This window comes from Piliocolobus tephrosceles, chromosome 6 (genome assembly GCF_002776525.5).
Source record: "Piliocolobus tephrosceles isolate RC106 chromosome 6, ASM277652v3, whole genome shotgun sequence".
Classification (NCBI taxonomy): domain Eukaryota; kingdom Metazoa; phylum Chordata; class Mammalia; order Primates; family Cercopithecidae; genus Piliocolobus; species Piliocolobus tephrosceles.
In genome coordinates this window covers 146,913,194-146,938,482 of record NC_045439.1, presented here as the reverse complement: position 1 = coordinate 146,938,482, position 25,289 = coordinate 146,913,194, and the positions used below count along the sequence as shown (strand labels likewise).

Below are 25,289 nucleotides of genomic sequence, written 5' to 3'. Positions count from 1 at the left end.
GAAAAATACAATGTCTGGCACAAAATATCTTCCTTCCCTACTCTTTCTCACACCCCAATCCATAATCAATATAAGGCTTACTAAAACAGAAAATGAAATAAATTTTCCTGAGCAAGTCATCATTCCTTCCACATTTTCATCTCACCAGTGAAATACGAAGAAAAATTTTCCTACCTGTATCTCACCTGTTCAACTAGTAACCAAATTTAGAATGTAATGCCTATTCTTAAATGATACAAGAAATTAAGTTTTGTTGAATAGTCCATTTATATCAGATATTATGCTAGTTTTACATACTACCTCATTTAACACTTCAAATGGGGGCATTTTCCTCATTTCATAGGTAAAGAATCTGAGGTTCAGAGAGATTAAAGATTTGCCCAAGGTTAAATACTTACAAACTAGCAAAACTAGTATTTTATAACACCAGTCTATCGGGCTCCAAAAGCATGTTATTCACATTTACACACTGCCTCCTACCAATGACCAAAGAAAATTATCCAAATTCTAGTTCCTCTCCTCATCTATACTAATCAGAAAAAAAGCTAGAGGAAGAAGGAACCAGATCAGTTACCCAGAGCTCCTAAACAGAACATTTCATTTTATTTCTGGTTACAACGCTACAAAAACAACAATCCAAAGAGCAGTAAGACTTACGGCTGTTTGAATGACTGTGTGTGGGCCACTGTGGTCTTCAGGTGAGCAACATTAACTTCCTCTGAGAGCTCTTCCACAGTCTCAATGTCCACGTGCTCCTCATCATCCTCAATATATTCTACACAGTTATTCTGAAATACATCATTACAAAAGTAAATAATGTATTGATTAGCAAGCACACCTAAACTTTTCAACTCACACCTATAATTCAGCACTTTGGGAGGCCCAGGCAGGTAGATCGTTTTGAGCTCAGGAGTGCAAGACCAGCCTGGGCAACATGGCAAAACCCTGTCTCTACAAAAAATACAAAAATCAGCCAGACATGGTGGCGCTCACCTATAATTACAGCTACTTGGGAGAGTGAGGTGGGAGGATTGCTTGAGGCCAGGAGTTCGAGGCTGCAGTGAGCCAAGACTGCACCACTGCACACCAGCCTGGGAGACAAGAGTGAGACTGTCTCAAAAAAAAATAAAATAAAAAATAAATAAACAGACATCATTAAACTTAACAGCGTCCTCAAACGACTGCATTGATGTTTCAGTGTTATTTCTAGTGGACAAAATTCAGGTACAGATATATTAAGGTTTCATAAATCTTAAGATTAAATAACAGTAAAATAAAATTTGGTGAGATAAATATACAAAGGAGAAAAATTCAAGTGCCACTTTAAGGGGGCTTCATGACCAACACCCTATCAGATGCCCACAAATCAACACACATTAGCATACACAGGCAGGTATGGAAATAGGATACAGACCAGTCCTGCAACTCTCTCAACCCTACAAATTGAGAGCCTGTAAGGAACTTCAGGTTTTAAAAAAGCCCAGGATTGCTGTATTTCCTTATTATACCAAAAAAGGAGTCAATCAAAGTGTTCACTGAGCACCTGTCACAGAAACTTGCTAAATATTTTATGTAACGCTAGAGTTATATGGATATATGGATAAGCAGATCTTTTTAAGGCCACCTTTAAAAATAGTGTTTACTTGCAACATTTCTGTGCCCCCCTCAAAAAAAAAAAAAAAAAAAAGTGTTTACTACGCCAGAAACATAGTAAACGAGCCCGCCTCCCGGGCTCAAATGATTCTCCTGCTTCAGCCTCCCGAGCAGCGGGGACTCTAGGACTGTGCCACCACATCTGGCTAATTTTTGTATTGTTTACTAACAGGGTTTCACCATGTTGGTCAGGCTGGTCTCAAACTCCTGACCTCAGGTGATCTGCCTGCCTCAGCCTCCCAAAGTGCTGGGATTACAGGAGAGAGCTACCAGTTATACCAGTTATATCCTGGTATAACTGCAGGATTTCTAAGTAATATCCAATAACTTCCACAAGGAAGATTTAAATTAAAGAAGCTATTCACCACTTCCCTCATGGTATTCCAATGCTAATCATAAAGGTAACATAGGTGTGAGATGTGTAAATAAAAACAATGTTTAGATTTTAGAGATCACTTAATATGACCTTTAAAAAAAAACGTCAGTATAACTCGTTTGCTTGTCAAATTCCCTATTAGTACATTCAAGCAACGCCTCCTTGTATGATTAAGATACTTCAGGCTGGGCACAGTGGCTCATGCCTGTAATCCCAGCACTTTGGGAGGCCAACGTGGGTGAATTACCTGAGGTCAGGAGTTGGAGACCAGCCTGGCCAACATGGTGAAACCCTGTCTTTACTAAAAACACATGAAACTTAGCTGGGCATGCTGGTGCCCGCCTGTAATCCTAAGCTACTCAGGGGGCTGAGGAGAAGAATCGCTTGAACCTGGGAGGCAGACGACGCAGTGAGCCGAGATGGTACCACTGCATTCCAGCCTGGGTGACACAGTGAGACTCAGTCAAAAAAAAGAAAAAAGGAAAAAACCTACTTTAGAAGATCTATTATATCAGTTCCCCTAATAGTAATAACAGTTTTCACTGGTTTTAAAGTTGAACTGTTTTTTGGTCTCACGTTTACTTCGGCTGCGAAAAAACACAAAAAAATCTGCAATGTAACTCCTAAAGTCAATGAATTTACATCCATTCTTGAAAAAGATTAGGCTATGGAGAGAAAGTATAACTCAAATGAATACAGAATCATCCAATTTTAGAGCTAGATCCTCCTTTATAAATAAGACAATGGAGGTACTGAAATAACCAACGTAACAACATTAAGACCAGCCTGGCCAAGATGGTGAAACCCCATCTCTACTTAAAAGACAAAAATTAGCCGGGTGCAGTGGTGGGCTCCTGTAATCTCAGCTACTCGGGAGGCTGAGGCAGGAGAACTGCTTGAGCCCTGGAGGCGGAGGTTGCAGTGAGTCGAGTTCGCGCCACTGCACTCAAGCCTGAGCGACAGAGCAAGACTCCGTCTCTAAAATAAAATATTTCAACATTTTAGATTTTTAAAACAGTAATCTTTTTTTGTTTTAGTTTATTTGCATAAAGCAATTAAGCATTAAGAGAAAAGGACCAGATAACAGAAGCAGAATGAATCTCAAGGAAGTGTGATTCTAAAACAAGCAGTTGTACCACAATCAGTGCAGATGGCTTTCATCTGCTCCTGAAGAGAAGGATACAGTTTAAATTTTAGGGCACTCCACAGGCAGCTGGTTATGACCTCCCCATGTTTTAAAATCAGAGCTTACATCAGGCATCAGCAAACCACAGCCCACTAACTTTTTTTTTTTTTTTTAATAAGCTGTGTTTTTTTTTTTCCCCGAGACGGAGTTTTGTTCTCGTCACCCGGGTTGGAGTGCAATGTCGTGATCTGGGCTCACTGCAACATCCGCCTCCTGGGTTCAAGCAATTCTCCTGCCTCAGCCTCCTGGGTATTGGGATTACAGGCACCTGCCACCACACCCAGCTAATTTTTTGTATTTGTAGAGACGGGGTTTTGTCATGCTGGCCAGACTAGTCTCAAACTCCTGACATCAGGTGATCCACCCACCTCGGTCTCCCAAAGTGCTGGGATTACAGGTGTGAGCCATCGCACCTGGCCTTTTTTACTAATGTTTTAATGGAACACAGCTGCTTTTATACTACAACAGCAGTTAAGTAGTTGGAACAGAGAGCCCTCTAGCTCTCTGCAAAGTCTAAAACTATTTACTATCTGGCCTTTTACAGAAAACATTTGTACAACTCCTGCACTGTATCAATACCTGACAGTTACTTATTTCAGTAAATACGACAACCCTAAAAAGGAATCCTATAAAAAACACTTCGGGAAAATAATAAAACTAGGCCATAAAGGTCATATTACAAAGGACGATGGCCAAAGTCTAGAATATAAATTCCAAAGACTAAAAATAAAAGCAACTCAAGGCCAAATGGTATTAGAATATCAAAAGATGGTATTTTCCAGTTTTTCTCCAAAAACAAAAACATCTCTCTATATGCAAGTGAGTAAATTCTCCTCCAGTTGTAAGGTCACCCATTCCCAGTTTCTGATTAACATCTACCAGAGAAGCTACCACCTCACACAGAAAACGTCACAGAAATTGACTGGGATCAAATGGGAGTAGTGGTTTCGGGATTTTAAAAATCTAACTTAAAAAGAGTAGGGACTCTCAAGCACCTATCCCCCAAATGCTTAAACCAGCCTTCCCATAAAACCAGAATAAAAGCTCAGTAAGTGATGCTTGATTGACACAGCCTAAAAAACTACTAAGCCATTTAAGTCATACTCTAAACCTAGGCATCCAATTAAATGCACTATGTCTTAGTGATCTTCTGAAAAAGCTTCTGTCTCTAATAAATAATTTAAATCCTTTAGGGTTTCAGTCACAACAAAAATGGGCTCACCACCTTTTCTACATCATCAACCTCTTCACTCTGGTAGTCAGAAACAACATCCACAATTTCATCAATAGAATCATCGGTTTTCTCATTCTCATCTTCGTCATCTTCTTCCAAATCCAAAACAGTGAAGTCAGCACTGCTTCTCCCACCCTTCTTCTCTTGCTTTGGTTGTATCTGTTCTCCAGGTAGCAGTAAGTGACCCTGAAAATGTCCATTCCCTCTGCTGCTTTTTGCAGCTCTCCTAGGAACAATGGAGAAGGCTGAAGGATTAGAAATCCTACTCCAAGAATCACATTCAGTTTTCAAAACTCTGGCATCTTCAGTAATTCCACTTTTTCCAAGTAAGTCAGAGATGCCTTGTTCTTGCTGAAACACATCTGAATTTTCCTGACATGTCTTTGTTTCTTTAATTAACTGCTCGTCTACCTCTTTCTTACATTCCTGTGAAGCTCCAACACACTTCCTGGTTAAGGGGCCCTTCAGATGTTTTCTCCATCTTTCTCTAATACTGTCTTTCTCCAGAGAGTCTCCACATTCCTTCTCTTTGGCCTCTGGCTGTGGATTAGATTGCTGTTCCATAACTTTGCTTCCTGACAATTCAAATTTACTTTCTTCCTTAAAGGTGAGTGGAAATTCACTTGAGTTTTCTTCTGGATTGTCTAATCCTTTCTGCTGTTCCACCTTCACATCACCAAGTTTTTGATGCTGTACTTTACTTAAATTTTGGACGGTCTTATTACCGGCTTTTTCAGAAATGGTCCTAACTTCTAGAACAGCCACTTTTTCTTTGGAACTGTTACGATTCCTAGCCCCATACTCTTCATTAACATCTTTATAGTCTTGATCTGCAGGTGACCCAGTGATACAGGAATGCTCAGATGGTTTGACAGTTGCAGAACCTTCTTCTGGAAGGGATTCTTCATCCAAATGATTACCCCTATCTTCCAAGGAATCATTCAGAGTTTCTTCTGAGGTAGCAGCTCCTGAGTTTTGTTTTATTATGTTAGCCTCAGAGTCTACAGCCTCTCCTTCTGACTGTAGAACCTTCTTGGTTTCTTGCTCTCTTTTTACTGAATTTGTTTCATCTTTCTGGTCTGGATTCTGAGATTCCCTCTTCATCTGAAGGGAAGCAACATGTTGAAGAATGGAGCTAGGAACAGGCTTTTGTCCTGGGAGCTGTAACAAGGCAAAACTACCAGACTGGAGAGGAATAAGACTGGCTGTACCAACAGGCTGTCCTCCTGAGCTATAGGTTATTTTGGTTTCAGAGCCTGTTTTACTTGCAAAGCTTTGTGGTTCAGGAGGAGAAATCCTCAGGGTCAATGTACCAGCCTGAGACACAAAACTAGCTCCAGAGGAAAGCAATGATGGTGCCTGAGTGATAACATTCACTGCTGAAGAAGACCCAACAGCTTGGATTACAGGATTCATGACAGAGAAAGCAGAAGACGAAGTGGAAGATGGCGGAGTCTCAGAGGGTTTGGAAGGAGCAGGTAACCGGATTCCCATCACAGACCCTGGTTTAAAAAATAAGAGAGAAATTTTTAAATCATGACTGCCCATAGCAAGACTTCCGATGTCCTGGTGTATTAACATACCATATGGCCAAGCGATTCAACAAAAGAAAAGTTCATGAAAAAGAACTTTATACCTGGGTTCCGAAACATGACAGGCTGTAAGTTGGGCTGGGTATTAGAGCCTCGAAGCTGATGCAAAGGTAGAAGCTGGACAATCTGCCCATTAGGGTGCCTGAATAGGTTCATTCCACTTGGACTCCTAACAGGCTGCAAGACCATTCGATGTCCCTGAAGTTGTGTGTTTGAGACAGGTCTAAGAGTAGGAGAACCCTGCTGCACTGGAATCAACAACAGTCTAGGTCCAGCACGTTTCACTGTGTTAGGAGAGACCTGTGGAGTAGCCACTGGAATTTGAGCAGGATTTTCTGAAAAACAGGAAATGGAAACATAGTACCAAAATTCCCCCTTAACACATGTAGGAAAAAAAGTATTCATACTTTTTTTTTTTTTCAAGACACAGTCTTACTTTGTTGCTCAGGCTGGAGTGCAATGACACAATCTCGACTGACTACACAACCTCCGCGCCTCCCTAGTTCAAGTGATTCTCCCACTTCAGCATCCTGAGTAGCTGCAACTACAGGTGTGCACCAGCACAGCTGGCCTATTTCCGTATTTTTGGGTAGAGACAGGGTTCCACCATGTTTCCCAGGCTGGTCTCAAACCCCTGACCTCAAGCGATCTGCCCTCCTCAGCCTCCCAAAGTGCTAACTAAGATTATAGGCATAAGCCACTGCACCCAGCCTAATTTTTTTTAAAGAGAGACAGGGTTGCACTTGTTACCTTCAGTCCTTCAGTGCAGTGGCTCAATCATAGTTTACTGCAGTCTCAAACTCCTGGGCTCAAGAGATCCTCCTGCCTCAGCCTTCCAAGTAGCTGGGACTACGGGCATGTGTCACTACACCTGGCTAATTATGTTATTCTTTGCAGAGACAGGGTCTTGCTTTGTTGCTCAAGCTAGTCTCAAACTCCTGGCCTCAAGCGATCCTGCTATCTCGGCCTTCCAAAGTGTTGGGATTGCAGCCATGAGCCACCATGCCCAGTCATTAAGACACAGAATCTGACCTTGCTGCAAATAACTTCTAATTTGGATTATAAAGTTGCTAAAATTCTGTAGTTTCCTAATACATTATTTATGGCTGAGAACAGCCAGACATTATGGAGCTTTACATTTAGAATGGTAAAAAATAGAGTACCAATTGTCAAGAGGCACATTTAAAGAGATAATACTTTTGCCTAAAGAGAAACATGGGTATCTCTCTAAATCTGGATTCCTTTGTTAAAGAGATCATTTATGATAAAATTATGCTTCAACTTTATTCTTTTGAGACAGGATTGCACTCTGTTGCCCAGCCTAGAGTGCACTGGTGCAATCACAGCTCATTGCCACCTCGAACTCCCAGGCTCAGCCTCCCAAGTAGCTGGGACCACAGGTGCACACTTTTTTTTTTTTTTTGGTAGAGATGGGGTTTGCTATGTTGCCCAGGCTGGTCTCGAACTCCTGGGGCTCAAGCAATCCTCCTGCCTTGGCCTCTTAAAGTGTTGGGAATACAGGTATGAGCCAATGTGCCTGGCCTCTTCTTTATTTTTTTAAATAAAATTCAGATCCTGCACAATTTCACTTTAAAATTAAAGCTCATAACACTTACTAGAGAGTTATGACTGAATTTCTAAGCTTATACCACCTGAGGAAGGTAAAGAACTAAAAATCCTTGGTTTATAAAGGGCTTTTTGGTTTTTAAAATTCACTAACAAATAAGCAAAGCTTAAAGGTTTGTGGGAATTATTTTTCAGAAGGAAAAAATTACATAAAACCCCCAAAATGAAATGAAATTGAGAGACATCAAAGGAGCAGGGAAATAAACCTGGCTTAGAAGAGGCAAAAGATGCTTTTAAAACAAAAAGAAAAAGCAGAAATTTAATGCAGAAGATATGAATTAATAGAGATTTCAAACCATTAATAGTACTTAAAGATACCCTTTACTGATTGGAAGAGATATTTCGAAATACTAAAGACACAGGAAAAAACAGTATAAGTAATCTAGACTCTTTTTTAGATCAGAGAGATAAAGAGGTAGGAATCATGGTAATAGTAAGCATAAATGAAACTGGTCTAACATTACTATTCAAATTGGTGAGCTTATTTAACATTAACAAATAAAAATTGGTAGGTTTATTTAACAATAAATAAAACTTAAAAAGTTTGCTACTAAAGAGAAAAAAAAATCAAACAAATGAAACAAAACAAAGACTTTAGCTTAACATGTGATTTTCTATCAGGCACTGTGCCCACACAAAAAAATATCATATTTCTAACAGAAAGTCATGCTCATATTTAGATGAAAAAATTATATAGAAAATCCAGGACTACTCTTAAATATTAAATAAAACACAAAGATCAAACTTCATGAAAATAATCGTGTGCAATTTAAACAAAAAATATTCATCTATCTTTTTTTTTTTTTTTGAGACAGAGTCTCACTCTGTTGCCCAGGCTGCAGTGCGATGGCAAGATCTCGGCTCACTGAAACCTCTGCCTCCCGGGTTCAAGCGATTCTTCTGCCTCAGCCTCCAGCGTACCTGGGATTACAGGCATGCAACCACCATGTCCGGCTAATATTTTTTTGTACTTTTAGTAGAGACAGGGTTTCGCCATGTTGGCCAGGCTGGTCTTAAACTCCCGACCTCAGGTGATCTACCCTAGCCTTGGCATCCCAAAGTGCTAGGATTACAGGCATCAGCCACTGCGCCTGGCCATATTAATCTATCATACGTGAATTAAGAAACAAATATGTTAATGTATTCTTAATTTTCAACTTTTTTCTTCAAATTAACTTAGGAGAGTGATTCAAAAACTAATTCAGACAATGAAAGCAATCTTTAATATACGCACTAAATATGTGATGGTTTACTTAAATGTGTGCAAGGAAAAGGAAGGTAAAGAGAAAAAGGAGAAAAATCAAAATTTAAAAGTCACAGATATCAAAGTGCCAACATGAGACCCTCTTTATAAATACAGAAAAAAAACTTCCTTAAGTTTTTTCCTTAAAAAAACACACTTCCTTAAGTAGCAGTTACCTGAGTAAGGTCTATTTATTTTAAAAGATTAGATATTTGTTAAATGTCAGTACTTCCTGGCAGGATGCAGCGGCTAAAGCCTGTAATCTCAGCACTTTGTGGGGCCAAGATGCAAGGACTGCTTGAGCCCAGGAGTTCAAGACTAGCCTGGACAACACAGCCAGACCTCGCCTCTACTGAAAATCAAAAAAAATTAACCAGGTGTGGTGGCACATGCCTATGATCCCAGCTATGAGAGACTGAAATGGGAGGATCACTTGAGCCTGAGATGTCGAGGCTGCAGGGAGCCATGATCATGCCACTACACTCCAACCTGGATGACAGGGCAAGACCCCGTCTGTGTGTCTGTCTCTCTCTCTCTTTCTCTATATTTTTTTAATAAAAATACATTTTTATTAAAAATATATCTACTTTTTTTTCCTCAAATGGTATTATAGAAGATACTTTTAGGTAAAGTCTTTGATGATATGTGTTTAATGTTACTCTAGTATTTTCTAGCTTTCTTCTTTAAAAGAAACACAGCAAAGCCATGTGCTCAGAATATATAGTAGCTAATAGGAATTTAATGATTTTTTTATTATTATAGTTTCCAGTATATTTCTTTATAGGGTTAACCTCTATTATGCCAAGTAATGCTGGTTTCCAATTAATGCTATCTCTTTTAAAAACACATTTACAGCCAGGCGCTGTGGCTCACGCCTGTAATAATCCTGGCACTTTGGGAGGCCAAGGCAGGCAGATCACAAGATCAAGAGTTCAAGACAAGCCTGGTCAACATGGTGAAACTCTATCTCTACTAAAAATATAATATACCCTGGGCATGGTAGCAGGTACCTGTAATCCCAGCTACTCAGGAGGCTGAGGCAGGAGAACCACTTGAACCTGGGAGGTGGAGGTTGCAGTGAGCTGAGATAGCGCCACTGCACTCCAGCCTGGGCAACAGAGCGAGACTCCTTCTCAATAAATAAACAAACAAACAAACAAACACATACACACACACACACACACATTTACATATAAAAAAGCAGTTGATTTAAATAAAAATATTAGGCAAGTGACAGTACAGATGGGACTCAGCAAAATATGTGAATGCATATCCTAAATAACTAAAGTCTGAGAAACAACAGAACTACAGAAGAATAAACTACTGTTTCATGAAAGAATTAAGAGTACTGAAAAAGGCTGGAATCCGTATGGGTTAGAAGACATGATCTGTTAAAATATAACAGATATGCACCTTGAGATTCAATAGGAAATCAAAGTAGTTTCACTAACGACTTCACTCCCAAAACTATGTATCAGACTAATCATGTTTTACGGGCTTATTTATGGGACGAAGCAGAAGACAGACACATTTAATATTGTGATTCGCAAGCCAAAAGCGGTGGCTCACACCTGTAATCCCAGCACTTTGGGAGGCCGAAGTGGGCAGATCACGGAGACCCAGACCAGTCTGACCAAAATGGAGAAACCCCGTCTCTACTGAAAATACAAAAAATTAGCCAGGCATGGTGGTGGGAGCCTGTAGTCCCAGCTACTTGGGCGGCTGAGGCAGGAGAATCGTGTGAACCTGGGAGGTGGAGGTTGCAGTGAGCTGAGATCCCACCACTGCACTCCAGCCTGGGTGACAGAGCAAGACTCCATCTCAAAAAAAAATTTTTTAATTAAAAAAAAATATATATATATATGAGATTCACATATATATATGAGATTCACATATATATATGATTCACATATATACATACATATATACATATATATACATATATACATATATATATATGAGATTCACTTTTCCCTTCAACAGAACTTCAACTTACAAACTAACTCTCAATCTCTTCTTCCATAAAAGACAGAGAGGAATTTCGACCATATCACTAAATGCAAAAATATTTAAGAGAAAAACATCAATAACCAAGACAGAATTGCTGTTGGGTAACTATTTCCCCTCAAATTCTGCAAAGTTTCTTGCTCTTTTCCATATTAATTCCTGTATGAGTGGATTAAAAGAACCATTTACTTTAGCTACTTGCATCTAGATATAAAAACTACACAAAGTGTAGGATATTCCTATTTCAAATTCACTCAACCTAAGCCAATAAAAGAAATACTTTAACTAAACAGTTTATAAAAATATTAGAGCCCTAAACAAATGTGCCTCCTTGTTTCTATTTCAATAAGATCATGTCCAACGATTAAATAGATCCTGATTCAGTAGTGATTTTTACTAGACAAAAGGAGATGAAGTCTGCTCATCTGTCTAATTAAAAAGCAGCAGCCTTGCACCCCACAAAAGGAACATCTGCATTTGGGGCTCCCTCCTCAAAGACGTGCACCCCTAGCTCTCAGCACACAGGTCAGGTTTCCTCCCATGCCCATCTTAGTGGCTCAGAGCTCCAGTCTTACCTGCATTACTTTAGCATCCTTCAGTCACCACTTCCATTCTAATGTTTTTGAGTATTTTGAGTCACAATCTCCAGTTCCATTAAACTATCAGTTAAGACTGTTCAAGTTATCTCTCAAGGTTATCAGTTGTTTTTATTAATGTTCTGCTTACAAAACTGCATATATTTTCAGTGATTTATCCCAATCCCGTATTAACCATGAGCTCCATTAATTTAAGTGTTCAGTTTTGCAGCATGCAGAGGTTTTCAGGAATACGTGTATCATGTTACAATAGAAACATCTATACTGTTATCCTGATATAGCTATAATCCTATCACAACCACAAAGTTATATAAATAGGTGTACAGTAATAAAGCAGCTAGTAACATCTAGGCCTTACCTGGTCTCTGGCTCACTGGTGGACTCCCATTAATTCCTGAGAGTATAATAGGAACAGAGCCCAGAGATGAAGTTGGTGTGGTCACCATGGAGGAAGATGCAGCTGTAGTCACCACGACTAAGGAGGTGGAGGCAGTGGAAGCAACAGGAAGAGTTATGGTTGGAGGAGATGCTACCAAAGACTTAGGAAAAGCAACCGAAGCCACAGGGGTAGTTATCCCAGTGGTTTTGGTAAGGTTCACAGTGGCTGTAGACTGGGAAGATGTTACAGGGGTGCTGGTATTAGTTTCAGAGACCTCAACAACCCCTGTAGTGGTGGCACCAGAAGAATAAGTAGTTTCTTTAGTTTCCACGTCAGAAATAGCAGTCATAGGTGTCACAGCAGTAACATTTTCTAAAAACACTTGAGGGGTGGTAGTAGTGACAGCAGCAGTCACAGGGCTGCACACCTGAACTGGCTCAGAAGAAACCACAGGTGTGACGACCATTACTGGAGAAGGTCTGATACTGAACTTCTGTGTCCCTGCCAGGGTTTGGGGTGTGCTAACTCCAGGTATCTTCTGCTGCAAGGCTCCAACTTTACTCATCACAAACTGTGTGAACACACCACCAGGAGAGGGTCGAGCCGCTGCAAATAGAAATTTGCAGGTCAAAAATCTTCAGTTCTCATATTTTATCCTCTCAGTGACTGTGCTTACCGACATTTATTGTGCACCACCGGGTCAGTTTCTTACAGGTACTACCTACCTGCATAATTTCTTTTTTTTCTTTTTTGAGATGGAGTTTCTTTCTTGTTGCCCAGGCTGGAGTGCAATGGCATGATCTTGGCTCACTGCAACCTCTGTCTCCGGGTTCAAGCAATTCTCCTGCCTCAGCCTTCCTGAGTAGCTGGGATTACAGGCATGCGCCACCACACCTGGCTAATTTTTGTATTTTTAGTAGAGACAGGGTTTCTCCATGCTGGTCAGGCTGGTCTTGAACTCCCGACCTCAGGTGATCCGCCTGCCTCGGGCCTCCCAAAGTGCTCGGATTACAGGCGTGAGCCACCACACCCAGCATCTGAGCTAATTTCTACTCTTAGAAATCAAATGCTTGCCTTGACCAAAAATAGATTCTCAGTTCTAACAAGAAAGGGATTAAAATGGAGTGTTCCAGGCCGGACACAGTGACTCACACCTGTAATCCCAGCACTTTGGGAGGCCGAGGCGGGCAGATCATGAGGTCAGGAGTTCGAGACCAGCCTGGCCAACATGGTGAAACCCCATCTCTACTAAAAATACAAAAATTACCTGGGCATGGTAGCGCATGCCTGTAATCCCAGCTACTCAGAAGGCTGAGGCAGGAGAATGGTTTGAATCCAGGAGGTGGATGTTGCAGTGAAATGAGATAGTGCCACTGCACTCTAGCCTGGGAGACAGAGCAAGACTCTGTCTTGAAAGAAAAATTTAAAAATTAAATAGAGTGTTCCTACTAAAATTCTTTTGACTATGCAATATATTCAACCTGTCAGGATACTAAAAAGACAATACAGTAGCAAAAACTTCATCACCTAAAACAGATAAAAGAAAATGAGAGGGTTTGTTTCCCCCAATTTCTAATGTAAAAACTTGTTTCTACCATTTCCTCCTGTCTGAGCACTCTCACCTCTTTACAGCTGTGCTATTATGCGATGCTTATGTACTACATATTCCTAAAATATACAAAGAAGTTTCTCAAAAGAGATCAGGATAGGATTGCTTTTTTTCCCCCTTAATCACACCTGAAGCTGCTTTAATAAAAGGTAAAATAGGTTCTTTTTTTTTTTTTTTTTTTTTTTGAGATGGAGTCTCACTCTGTCGCCAGGTTGGAGTGCAGTGGCACGATTTTGGATCACTGTAACCTCTGCCTCCCAGGTTAAAAAGTGATTCTCCTGCCCCAGTCTCCCAAGTAGCTGGGACTACAGGCGTACGCCACCACTCCCAGCTATTTTTTGTATTTTTAGTAGAAATGGGGTTTCACCGTGTTGGCCAGGATGGTCTCGATCTCTTGACCTCGTGATCCGCCCGCCTCGGCCTCCCAAACTGCTGGGATTACAGGTGTGAGCCACCACACCCGGCCAAAATAGGTTCTTTTAAGGCAAACAATAAATGTCTTCTATCTTCACACAACTCTAGCCATTCAGCCAGAGATTTCAACTGACACTCTTACTTAACATTCCTAACAGATTTGAAACAACAAAAAGAGGAATTCCATAAACCAACTACAGATACTCTCAATGCTAAAACACCAATGCTTCAAGAAGGTAATTATAGACTTCAGCATTTAAATGTTAAGGAAAAGAGAATTTTCATTCATAGAACCGAGATGAATGGAATAAATCAACATTTCCAAAACTGTATTTATAGGAGCTTTCCACTTTAAGCCTATACTACTTACCCTACTAGCTTTTGCTAGCTCCTTGGTTTCATAAGTTTAAGAAATACCAACAGAAGCATTTACACAGCACCAGCAAAGAGTTCAGCAAGATGCCAAAAACACGAGTACTCATAGGAAAATAGTTAACTATTTTTAATTTAGTAAAATATTTTAGTAAATAATTTAGTAAAATGGTAAACTATTTTTAAGTATCTTCCCTTTTTAGAAACAAAATTAAAATCCTGTCTTTTCTACATTAATAAAAACCAGTAAAAACCTTAAAAATAACTGTAAAACTTGCCTTCAGGTCAGTATTATTAAAATATAAAATAAAAATTTAAAACAAAGAAAATAACTATAAAACAATTCAATTCATCTAATATTGCAGGTTATCAGAAGTTAACCCCAAACAATCAAAAAAGTCCAGGCAAGACAGACATCAAGAATAAGAATAATGCCAAATTACATATTTCTCTAACTTTTACAACCTCCATACCTGTCACCTACTGTCCCACCACCAAGTCACAGGTCTTTCCAAACTATACACACACCCTAACTTACCAATTGGCCGTTTTGCTGGGACAAACGCCTTCAGATTCTTCCCAGGGCGATTTGTTGCAGTGCCAGAGGAGGATGCCATTTTGGAATTGGATGTTGAAGGCAACAGGGTACGTGGTTTCCTGGATGCAGCCACCTTGGCATTGGATGCTACCTTGGAGATGACAGTACTGAGGGTTGAGAGGTCCAGGACTGAGGGTCGCAACCTGCCTGTGATATAAGCAGCTAGCCTATTGGCTGGATGCAATGCCCCCATCTGTCCCAATAGCAACTTAGCCTGCGGGTAACTCTTACCATTAACCTGAAACAAGTGGCAAAGAGAAATTCTGTAAAGATAAAATTCTCTTGCTAACTCCTCTCCCTTGACAGGGGCTTCATTTTTACAAGCTTTTATAAGTCTATTTTTCAGATTTAAAAAGGAAAAAGAAGTAGACTTTTTCCATTGAGAATAATCTGAGTAATCAGGAGGTAGAAAAATGCTGTCATTTGATATTCTGAACTAATCTCATCTCCTTCATATTGTAGTTTGAAAACAGAGAATCAGAAACTCATCATTTCTGCATCCTAGGTATGTGAAAGTTATCATCAAATCTAAACAACTAGAATTATCCAATTGTTTTCCTCTTAAATAAGCCATTCTGGTTAAGCTATTAACCTCATTAGCAAAAATGAGTAACTGTGTCCCACCAGAGGCATAATGAAGCTCTCTCAAGTATCCTTTCAAGTATCCTTCATATTTGAAAAATATAAGTGAAATCTACTTTAAGTTACAAGACAATCATTGTTGTGATAATCTAAGCCACAATTACCTCACTGTTGTCAATTTTCAAAAAGCTTCGTTTTGAAAATACTATTTTCATCTCTTGGATAAAACATGGGTTCAAAATGAATGTTGGTAGAAACTCATTCTAATTCTAGATATAATTGACTAAACGGTCAGAAGAAAGTGAACCAACAAATGAAGTAAAGATTCCCTCTGCTGCCTGAGTTGATTGGACTGCCCACCACGGGTACCAGCACAGTTGTTTTTTGTGGGGGTTGATTTCTTTTCTTCTTTTTTTTTTTTTTTTTTTTGAGATGGAGTCTTGCTCTGTCACCCAGGCTGGAGTGCAGTGGCCAGATCTCAGCTCACTGCAAGCTCCACCTCCCGGGTTTACGCCATTCTCCTGCCTCAGCCTCCCGAGTAGCTGGGACTACAGGCGCCCGCCACCTTGCCCGGCTAGTTTTTTGTATTTTGTAGTAGAGACGGGGTTTCACCGTGTTAGCCAGGATGGTCTCGATCTCCTGACCTCGTGATCCGCCCATCTCGGCCCCCCGAAGTGCTGGGATTACAGGCTTGAGCCACCGCACCCGGCCTTTTTTTTTTTTTTTTTAAAAAAGAAAGAAAACAAAAACTTCCCAAGTCTCTACCCATGTTCTCTAGGTCATACTGCCAGGCAACTCTAGAGAAGATAACCTTTTCTACATTGCCTTTTCACCATTTAAAAGCTGGGGGTTGGGGGAGATGGAGTGAGGTAGAATCTACTCTCTAATAGGGAATTGGTGAGGAGACTAGCTACAGCAAGCAACTCCATCTTCAGAGACACAAAACAAAATTACTCTTTGCTACTTTGGTAAAATTATGATTATTCCCACACAGATCAAGAATATCTCTGCCTTGAGTTTAGTACAAAGAATGTGATCATTCCCCCTGAAAGTAAACTTTACTATAACTTTTTAGGCTATATGGAAATAGGTCAGATACCCTCCCGGCTCCCTTGGGACTGTGCTGAAGCCTACTCTGTAGCTTCCCCAAAGTTTATCTTACAGTTGCCTGACTGCTTATATAGACACATTCTATGGTGGCTTTGTGAGTCCTGGGTAGAACAGAACAAAAAATTGCTTGTATTTTAGGGAGTCTGGTCTCACTAGAAATTATATCAGCCAAACCTTTGTTTTCAAAGTGTCAATCAATAAATAAGGTAGAGAAAATACTGTTCTCCTCATCAAGAGTGAAGAAATATCAACAGAAGTATTTACATAGCATGCACAATAGTAAACTGCAATAAAAAGTTTTTAAATTACGTAGATCAATCTTATAATTATTACTTTCTTTTTTGAGATGGAGTCTCGCTCTGTTGCCTGGGCTGGAGTGCAGAGGCATGATCTCAGCTCACTACAACCTCCGCTACCCAGGTTCAAGTGATTCTCCTGCCTCAGCCTGTTGAGTAGCTGGGATTACAGGCGTGCACCACAATGCCTGGCTGACTTTTCTATTTTTAGTAGAGATGGGGTTTCACCATGTTGGTCAGGCTGGTCTTGAACTCCTGACCTCATGATCCACCTGCCTTCACCTCCCAAAGTGCTGGGATTACAGGTGTGAGCCAGCACGCCCAGCCTAGATCAATCATATTATTAATGGAGAAGTCCTTTTAGTGACTTAGAAGCAGCCAATCTAATGAAAGTCAAGTCGCAATAATATCAGGCACTTCCACACATTTGCTACTTTAATATAAAAGTGCACTGTTTTTTTTTTTTTTGGAGACAGTCTCCCTCTGTTGCCCAGGCTGGAGTACAGTGGCACAATCTCAGCTCACTGCAATCTCCACCTCCCAGGTTCAAATGATTCTCCTGCCTCAGCCTCCCGAGAAGTTGGGATTACAGGCCCGTGCCACCATGCTGGGCTTTTTTATTTTTAGTGGAAATGGGGTTTCGCCATGTCAGCCAGGCTAGTCTCAAACTCCTGACCTCAGGTGATCCACCACCTCGGCCTCCCAAAGTGCTGGGATTACAGGCGTGAGCAACCGTGCTCAGCTAGAAAAACCTTTTTGACTATGACATTAATTCAGAATGTCTCGTTTCAAATTTTCTATATGCCAGTATAATTTTACTAATATAACCTGCGTGAATTACTAAATATCAAGGATAGAGATATTTGTTCTACAACGATTACACTGACAAAACCCCTATGAATCAAATAAAGAAAAGATATAATTAAGTAAATATGGCTCAATTTTTACTCTTGTATTTAAATAACACCTTACTAAATTAAAATTTTCAGCCGGGCATGGTGGCTCACACCTGTAATCCTAGCACTTTGGGAGGTCAGGGTGGGTGGATCACCAGAGCTCAGAAGTTCGAGATCAGCTTGCACAACATGGCGAAACCCTGTCTCTACTTTTAAAAAAAACCAAGAAACAAACAAAAAAAAAAACACGCACACACACACAAAATTAGCCAGGTGTGGTGTCACATGCCTGTAATCCCAGCTACTTGGGAGGCTGAGGCACAAAGAATCGCTTGAACCCAGGAGGCAGAGGTTGCTGTGAGCCAAGATTGCACTAAATAAATAATAAATAAAATTTTAAAAATGAAAATTTTCCCCAAGTTTCTAAACATACATTGCCTATCTCTAAGTCAATTTCATCTTCCATTTACACCTAACCATTCTAACCATGGTTTTGTTTTGAAACCTATCTGCTAATAATAAATTCCAAGAGCTAGACTGAATCCCTGATTATCCTTGCTTTATTGTCAAAGTATCACTAGAGCCTGCAGGCAATAAAGTTTATGAAGAGCAACTTTCTGGGAAGATTAGAAAGAAAATTATAAACTAATACAAGGCTCTACATTTCTGTTCATAAATGTGACAAAAATTCACTCTAGGTATGCATCTAAACTAGGCCTATTACAAAAAGAGATAATAATTTCGTCACCCAGTTCCCAGGAAATGTAAAGATAAAGGATATCAGGACCATAAAGGGCTCTGAAAAATCATGATGCTACCTAGGTATAAAAAGGTGCTATACCCAGATTAAAGATAATTCTCACCTGGATAAGCCCAGATGTACTTGAACTGGGTTTACGTTTATAGGCCACAAGCTTCCCTGCAGGAGAAAGCCCTGCATAAAAAGGCAGACCTTTGCCTCCATGTAATCTCTCCCTCACTGAATCCAGGGCATCTGTCTGCACAGGAGAGATATCCTCCATTTTCCCAGGGGACAATGGACCATCAGGAGTCTCTGATCCAGATTTCTCAGCCATATCATCTTGGTCTTGACATGATGGCATAGAGATTTTCACACGAGAAGAATAAACAGGAGGGTTCTTCTCACCCCGGCTCTTTCGCTGAGAAGCCAACTCAATGATGAAGCTGCCCACCTTAAGTGATTGTGGCATGTTGCTATTGATGTGCTGGGATAAGATGCTCAAAATCTTGTTCCGATCCTCCTCCCAGTTGCAGTCTGAGATGATCTCAATCAGTTTGGTGGGACCACCAGGTGACCTCTGATGCATGTAAGAAGTAGAAGAGGATTCCCCTTCATTGCAGGGAGACTTCCAGCTCTTTTCTGATGAAAAATAATAATAATAAACAAAAGTTGAAAGATTTCTGTATCCCAGCATTTTGTATGGAACTCTGAAAAAAACTGCCACATTCTCATGTTCTTTCACAGTAGTAACTTAAAATGTATTAACTTTCACAATTTGGGAGTTTTCCAGGAAGAAAAAGTTCCAGAGAATAAGACTACAATAGTCCTCATTATCCTGGTGACTGGGCTCTAACAGGGAGCTCCCTTAACACTGCTCTAAATGCCACAATTATTACATTAGAGTTAGCTTGCAAAGAAACCATGACCTATAACCAAGGTTAAGCTTCACTGGTACAGGTTACTATTTTGCTATCCATATAGGCAAAGTGAAGCTACTTACAAGATGCTTTGAAACATGTAAAGATTAGAGTCAATCCTAAAGAAGAGCCAGAAAAATAGTATTCTGATTTTTTTTTTTGGGGAAACGAAGTCTAGCTCTGTCACCAGGTTGGAGTACAGTGGTGTGATCTCGACTCACTACAACCTCTGCCTCCCAGGTTCTCGACTCACTTCAACCTCTGCCTCCCAAGTGATTCTCCTGTCTCAGCCTCCCAAGTAGCTGGGACTACAGGAGTGTGCCACCACACCCAGCTAGTTTTTGTATTTTTAGTAGAGACGGGGTTTCACCGTGTTGGCCAGGATGGTCTTGGATCTCTTGACCTCATGATCTGCCTGCCTCAGCCTCCCAAAGTGCTGGGATTACAGCACGAGCCACTACACCCCGCTGTAGTATTCTGATTTTAACTGCACTCTACCTCTTAATTTCTACCGCAAATACTTCTAAATTACATCTGCGCTTCTAGATATGATTGCTCCATTTCTACATTGTATGCAGATCACTCAACTCCCCAAAGTAGTATTCTATCCATGGCAACATGTTGACTAGATATGTATTTCCTTTTTTTTTTTTTTTTTTTTTTTTTGAGATGGAGTCTTGCTCTGTCGCCCAGGCTGGAGTGCAGTGGCCGGATCTCAGCTCACTGCAAGCTCTGCCTCCCGGGTTCACGCCATTCTCCTGCCTCAGCCTCCCGAGTAGCTGGGACTACAGGCGCCCGCCACCTCGCCCGGCTAGTTTTTTTTTGTATTTTTAGTAGAGACGGAGTTTCACCATGTTAGCCAGGATGGTCTCGATCTCCTGACCTCGTGATCCGCCCGTCTCAGCCTCCCAAAGTGCTAGGATTACAGGCTTGAGCCGCCACCGCGCCCGGCTAGATATGTATTTCACTAGACTCCTGGATTTCCTTAGTACAGCTTCCCAATGAGTGTACTGGTATGTTAAGGGCCCCCACAATCCTCTCAGGGTGCTCACACTCTCAGGCAGGTTCCCTCCACCCTAGCAGCCTCCTCTACTTACCTCAATGTGCTATAGAAATATTATAATTATTTGTATGTACCATGACATTTTTTAAGAAGTTAGAAAGCCCTGCTGCTTAAGTGTCAGAAGTCTCAGGAAGCATAACCAAAAACAAATTGTTAACTCCCTGACCACTACCTCTCATCAAAGTAATTCTGACAGTAGCCTCTACTAGTAAATCACAGTAATATTCCCTTCCTTTCTCCTTCTAGATTTCCCCAGAGGTGGCAGTGACTGAGGACCAACAGCTAATGATGCCAACATTGCTGAGGTGTGGAAAGAAGTTAAAAAAAAAATTCACTGACCTCATCCTAAATGTCTCTTGCAACAACATGCTATATCAACATGAATGAATTTTATTTTTGAGAGCAGGAGTGTTAACAGACCAAATAATGGGAAAAAAAACTTTTACTTATTGTCCTTGTTTTTGGCATAAGTTTCAAACAGGGTAGGCAGACATATTCCGAATTGATGGTTGGGGTTTTCTCCCATTATTAATATAATCTAGATCTGAATAATTTCTACGAAATGTTAAGATCTAGTGTTCATTCTGACCTTGTAATTTATCAGAATCATCCTCCAAGTCACAGGTGAGTTGTTTTAAGGGCTGCTGTTCACAATCAGGTTCCTGAAAGAGACAGTAATACAAAATACTTTAACTTAACATATATTCAATACCTACAGAAACTTGGACAAAAGCATTAAATCTCTCATGGAAGTTTAAATCATTAGAATGATTAAAATGTCAACAGCTTCAATCCACATCCACAGCTACATCACTATCATATAAAACCCTGGGCAAAAACACGTAGCTTTGTTCCCTAATGTCCCTGATAGTAACTGAGTCATCAAGAAAATAATTCACATTGTACTTTCTAGTAAAGAGGGAAACATATTTATTTGAGGTTAAACAAAACAAACTGCGGCTATTCAGAAAATTCACCAATTGAGGCCAGTCTTGGTGGCTCATGCCTGTAATCCCAGCATTCTGAGAGGCCAAGGTGGGCAGATCACTTGAGCCCAGGAGTTCAAAACCAGCCTGGCCAACATGGCAAAACCCCATCTATACAAAAAATACAAAAGCTTAGCCACAAATGGTGGCGCACACCTGTAGTCCCAGTTAGTTGGGAGGCTGAGACAGAAGGATCACTTGAGCCAGGGAGGTGAAGGTTGCAGTGAGCCAAGACCGTGCCACTGCACTTCAGCCTGGGTGACAGAGTGAGGCCCTATCTCAAAAAAAAAAAAAAAAAAAAAGTGAGAAAGAAAGAACATTTGCCAATGTGGAAAGATGCACACCCTAATAATTACAGATAAATAAAACCAGAATTTTTAAAAATTACTCCAGGATCAGAAAGAATAATACTTTTTAATTTATCAAATCCTCTATTAACAGGCATTCTGCCTCCAATTTCTCATTAGTGAGGAAAATAGTGCACTGAACAGTCATATGTATGTGTATGCTTGAGTAAACACACATACACGCATATATCTTTGTGCCCTCATGCTATGGACACTTAAAATTTAGGGTCAAAAAGATATGTACATTTAAATTTTTTTGTTTTTGTCATTATTAACAAATTGCTGTTTAAGAGAAAACTGCTGATTTATACCTTTAGTGGTTTTCTGGGTAGTCACCACTGATGCTGAAGTGGCAGTACAAGTGAAGGTGGAGCCCCAGCCACCAGCTGAACCATGCAAAGGGAGAGGTATAGCCTAACTACAAGGGTAACTGGAATCAGAACCTTTTCTTTAAATTATCTGTGAATGTGTGCCTCAAGTTTCTCATACCAGCTTCCTCCATGGGTTGGAAAGATTGCCACCTAGACTCTTTTATCATTCCACTTTCACTAATCAGGAGAGACTGCCCTCTTTCCTTAGTTCCAATTTTTTTTAAGTGAAAGCAAATTAAGAAAGTAGAGGAATAGACTGGACGTGGTGGTTCACGCCTGTAATCCTAGCACTTTGGGAGGCCAAGGTGGGCGGATTACCCGAGGTCAAGAGTTCAAGACCAGCTTGGTCAACATGGTAAAATCCTGTCTCTACTAAAATATAAAAATTAGCCGGGCATGGTGGCGTCCGCCTGTAATGCCAGCTACTCGGGAGGCTGAGACGGGAGAATTGCTTGAACCCCAGAGACAGTGGTTGCAGTGAAACGAGATAGTGTCACTGCACTCTAGCCTGGGTGGCTGAGCGAGACTTCGTCTTTAAAAAAAAAGGAGAGGAATAAAAAAATGGTTACTCCATAAACAGAGCAGCCCTTAGTTCCAATTTTTAAAATCCTAGGAAAGGAGTCTGAATGGTTCATCTTGGATCAGACACCACCCTTTGACCCAGAACACTGTTGCCAAGGAGGCAAGAGCTGTAGGATAATGGCAGTTTCCATTTAATCTATGTAGTTAATGTATTAATAGCAGATTTTGTTCTGGGCAGATAATAACGAAAGCTAGTGTTTACAGGGTACTTAAAATGTACCAGGCACATGCTGACCTAAGCATTTTACATATATGTAGAATGTCTCCCTAGACAGGCCACAGAGGATAAACAGCAAATTTAAATGAAGGACTAAAATACTTCCCACCTCACAATGAGTAAGTAATCACTTGGTTATCTAAAAATTTATCAGTTCTTGCATTAGCAGAGGATATAACCATCTAGATAGCATTATGTGGTTCAAGTAAATGACAGACTGAGTCTTTCGGGTGCCACAGGGTATAATAAGGATAACAGGCCAGGCACCGTGGTTCACGCCTGTAATCCCAGCACTTTGGGAGGCCAAGGTGGGCGGATCACGAGGTCAGGAGATAGAGACCATCCTGGCTAACACGGTGAAACCCCGACTCTACTAAAAATACAAAAAATTAGCTGGGCGTGGGGGCAGGTGCCTTTAGTCCCAGCTACTCAGGAGGCTGAGGCAGGAGAATGGTGTGAACTGGGAGGCGGAGCTTACAATGAGCTGAGGCTGGGCCACTGCATTCCAGCCTGGGGTACACAGCAAGACTCCGTCTCAAAAACAGGATAACAAAATGGATTTTGGGGGCTTTTCCTTTAAAAAAAAAAAAGACACCTTTGGTGTCAAGTATACTTAGTCTTAAATCCTGGCTCCACTGCTTGCTAGCAATATAACTTAGGCCTTTATTGCCTCGTGTGTGCAATGGGGATAATACCACCAATCTCATATGGTTAAATAAGGTAGTACATGTAATTGCACAGCACACTGGCATACTACCTAACACATGGTAAACAGTAGCAGGATCAAATGGGAGAATGTATAATTGCCCAGTTGCAGTTAGACAAAAAACTCTCATTGGTATTATTACTTCTCAAATGTCCTACTTCCCCCATGTTTAAGAGATGCCTAATTCCATTTCTTAAATTTGAGAAAATGATCTTATTAACCAAGTTTCAGTAAGTACTGGGATCAAATGTATAATTAGGATTATTTGCTATGAATAACTTTACTTTGAAAAATTAACTTCTTGTGTCTTTATTCATAAAAGTTTGTCCTTCTTAAAAATTAATTCATGGGTATTTTAAACAAACTGGAGACTAGGGAGTCCCTAAGAGTCCCTAAAAGCCAGATCTACCTCCTGAAAGCTGGGAAAACAGAAGTTTTTTTATCCAAAATGATGTAACAAAGTAAAAGTAGTATATTAACTACTTTAAAAACATGATGCTTTTTGTCTTTCATTCTACCTCATTGAGTTTAAAGAGTTTTTATTAAAATGTTTAAAATAATTATGAGAGAAATTATTTTAAAATATACTAAAAAGGCAATTAAAAATTTCTCTGCATAGATACATAGATGTTTATTCTACTAGCTTAACTACATAATTTTTTAATATAGGTAACAAAGTTTTTATTTATCATGAGATCTGAAATTAGAACTTATAATTAAAGTGGTCATTAATGTTAGTGTTAATGATTTTAAATACTGTTTATAGGTTCTAAATTACATATAATTTACATTTTTAAATTACTGTCACCCTTATTTTGTTTTAAAATACAGGAGTTTTTAAGAAGAACTGGCATTAATGCTGCCCCTTAAGAATGTCTTTCATCCTTAATTTTCCAGGGAATGAAAAATGCAGGAGAGAAAATTGGTTGGATGTGCTTTGTATTTTGCTCTCCACTTAACGATAACATTATTCTCTTTATCTCTGCAAAATAATCACAAATACATGACTTATAACATAGTTTCTTCTTTTTTACAGCCTCAGCGTTTACCTGCCTGGTAACAGCATTGGAATATTATAGATTCTAGAAGTACATTTAATGCTCAAATTGCTGTAACTATTGGCTTCTTAGAACACTAAACCAGGAGGCATTTACTTTGAATATCATCAGTTGCAGCAAAGACTTACTACACAAGATTATGCAAAGTATATAATGGACTGAAAGAGGAAGTGTTTCCGAATGGGAAGACACATTTTGTCTTTATTGTGTGCATGTATGTCTTTATTATATCCAAAAAAGCTGTCATTCAAACCTGATTGAGACAGAAGGGCATATTTTCCTTTCCTCTTGATAATTCATAGAAATTGAACCAATTTTCTTGTGTTTGCTTGAACGACTGCATAAATCATATAGAATTTTGTTGGTACAGGCTGCATATTTGAAAACTATTCCCTATTATTGAGTTAACTTTCTTGATATCCAGTGCATAATTACATTTTTCTTTTTTTTCTTTTGAGATGAAGTTTTGCTCTTGTTGCCCAGGCTGGAGTGCAATGTGGCCTCAGCTCAGTGCAACCTCGGTCTCCTGTG

General features: G+C 40.0%; 1 protein-coding gene across 5 annotated transcripts in view; it reads right to left on the bottom strand.

Annotated features, from left to right (window-relative positions):
* MGA (MAX dimerization protein MGA) overlaps positions 1-25,289 on the bottom strand; it is a 109,087-nt gene that overhangs the window by 14,935 nt on the left and 68,863 nt on the right. For 3 of the 5 annotated variants that reach the window (XM_023198369.1, XM_023198373.1, XM_023198371.1), the window contains 7 exons: positions 21,081-21,153; positions 18,633-19,150; positions 14,826-15,123; positions 11,872-12,498; positions 6,086-6,376; positions 4,441-5,951; positions 658-788 (listed from right to left, as the gene is read on the bottom strand). In XM_023198369.1, coding sequence (XP_023054137.1) covers positions 658-788; positions 4,441-5,951; positions 6,086-6,376; positions 11,872-12,498; positions 14,826-15,123; positions 18,633-19,150; positions 21,081-21,153 — 3,449 coding nt within the window. The remainder of the gene's footprint in view (positions 1-657; positions 789-4,440; positions 5,952-6,085; positions 6,377-11,871; positions 12,499-14,825; positions 15,124-18,632; positions 19,151-21,080; positions 21,154-25,289) is intronic. The other 2 variants (XM_023198374.1, XM_023198372.1) reach the window with 2 other exon arrangements.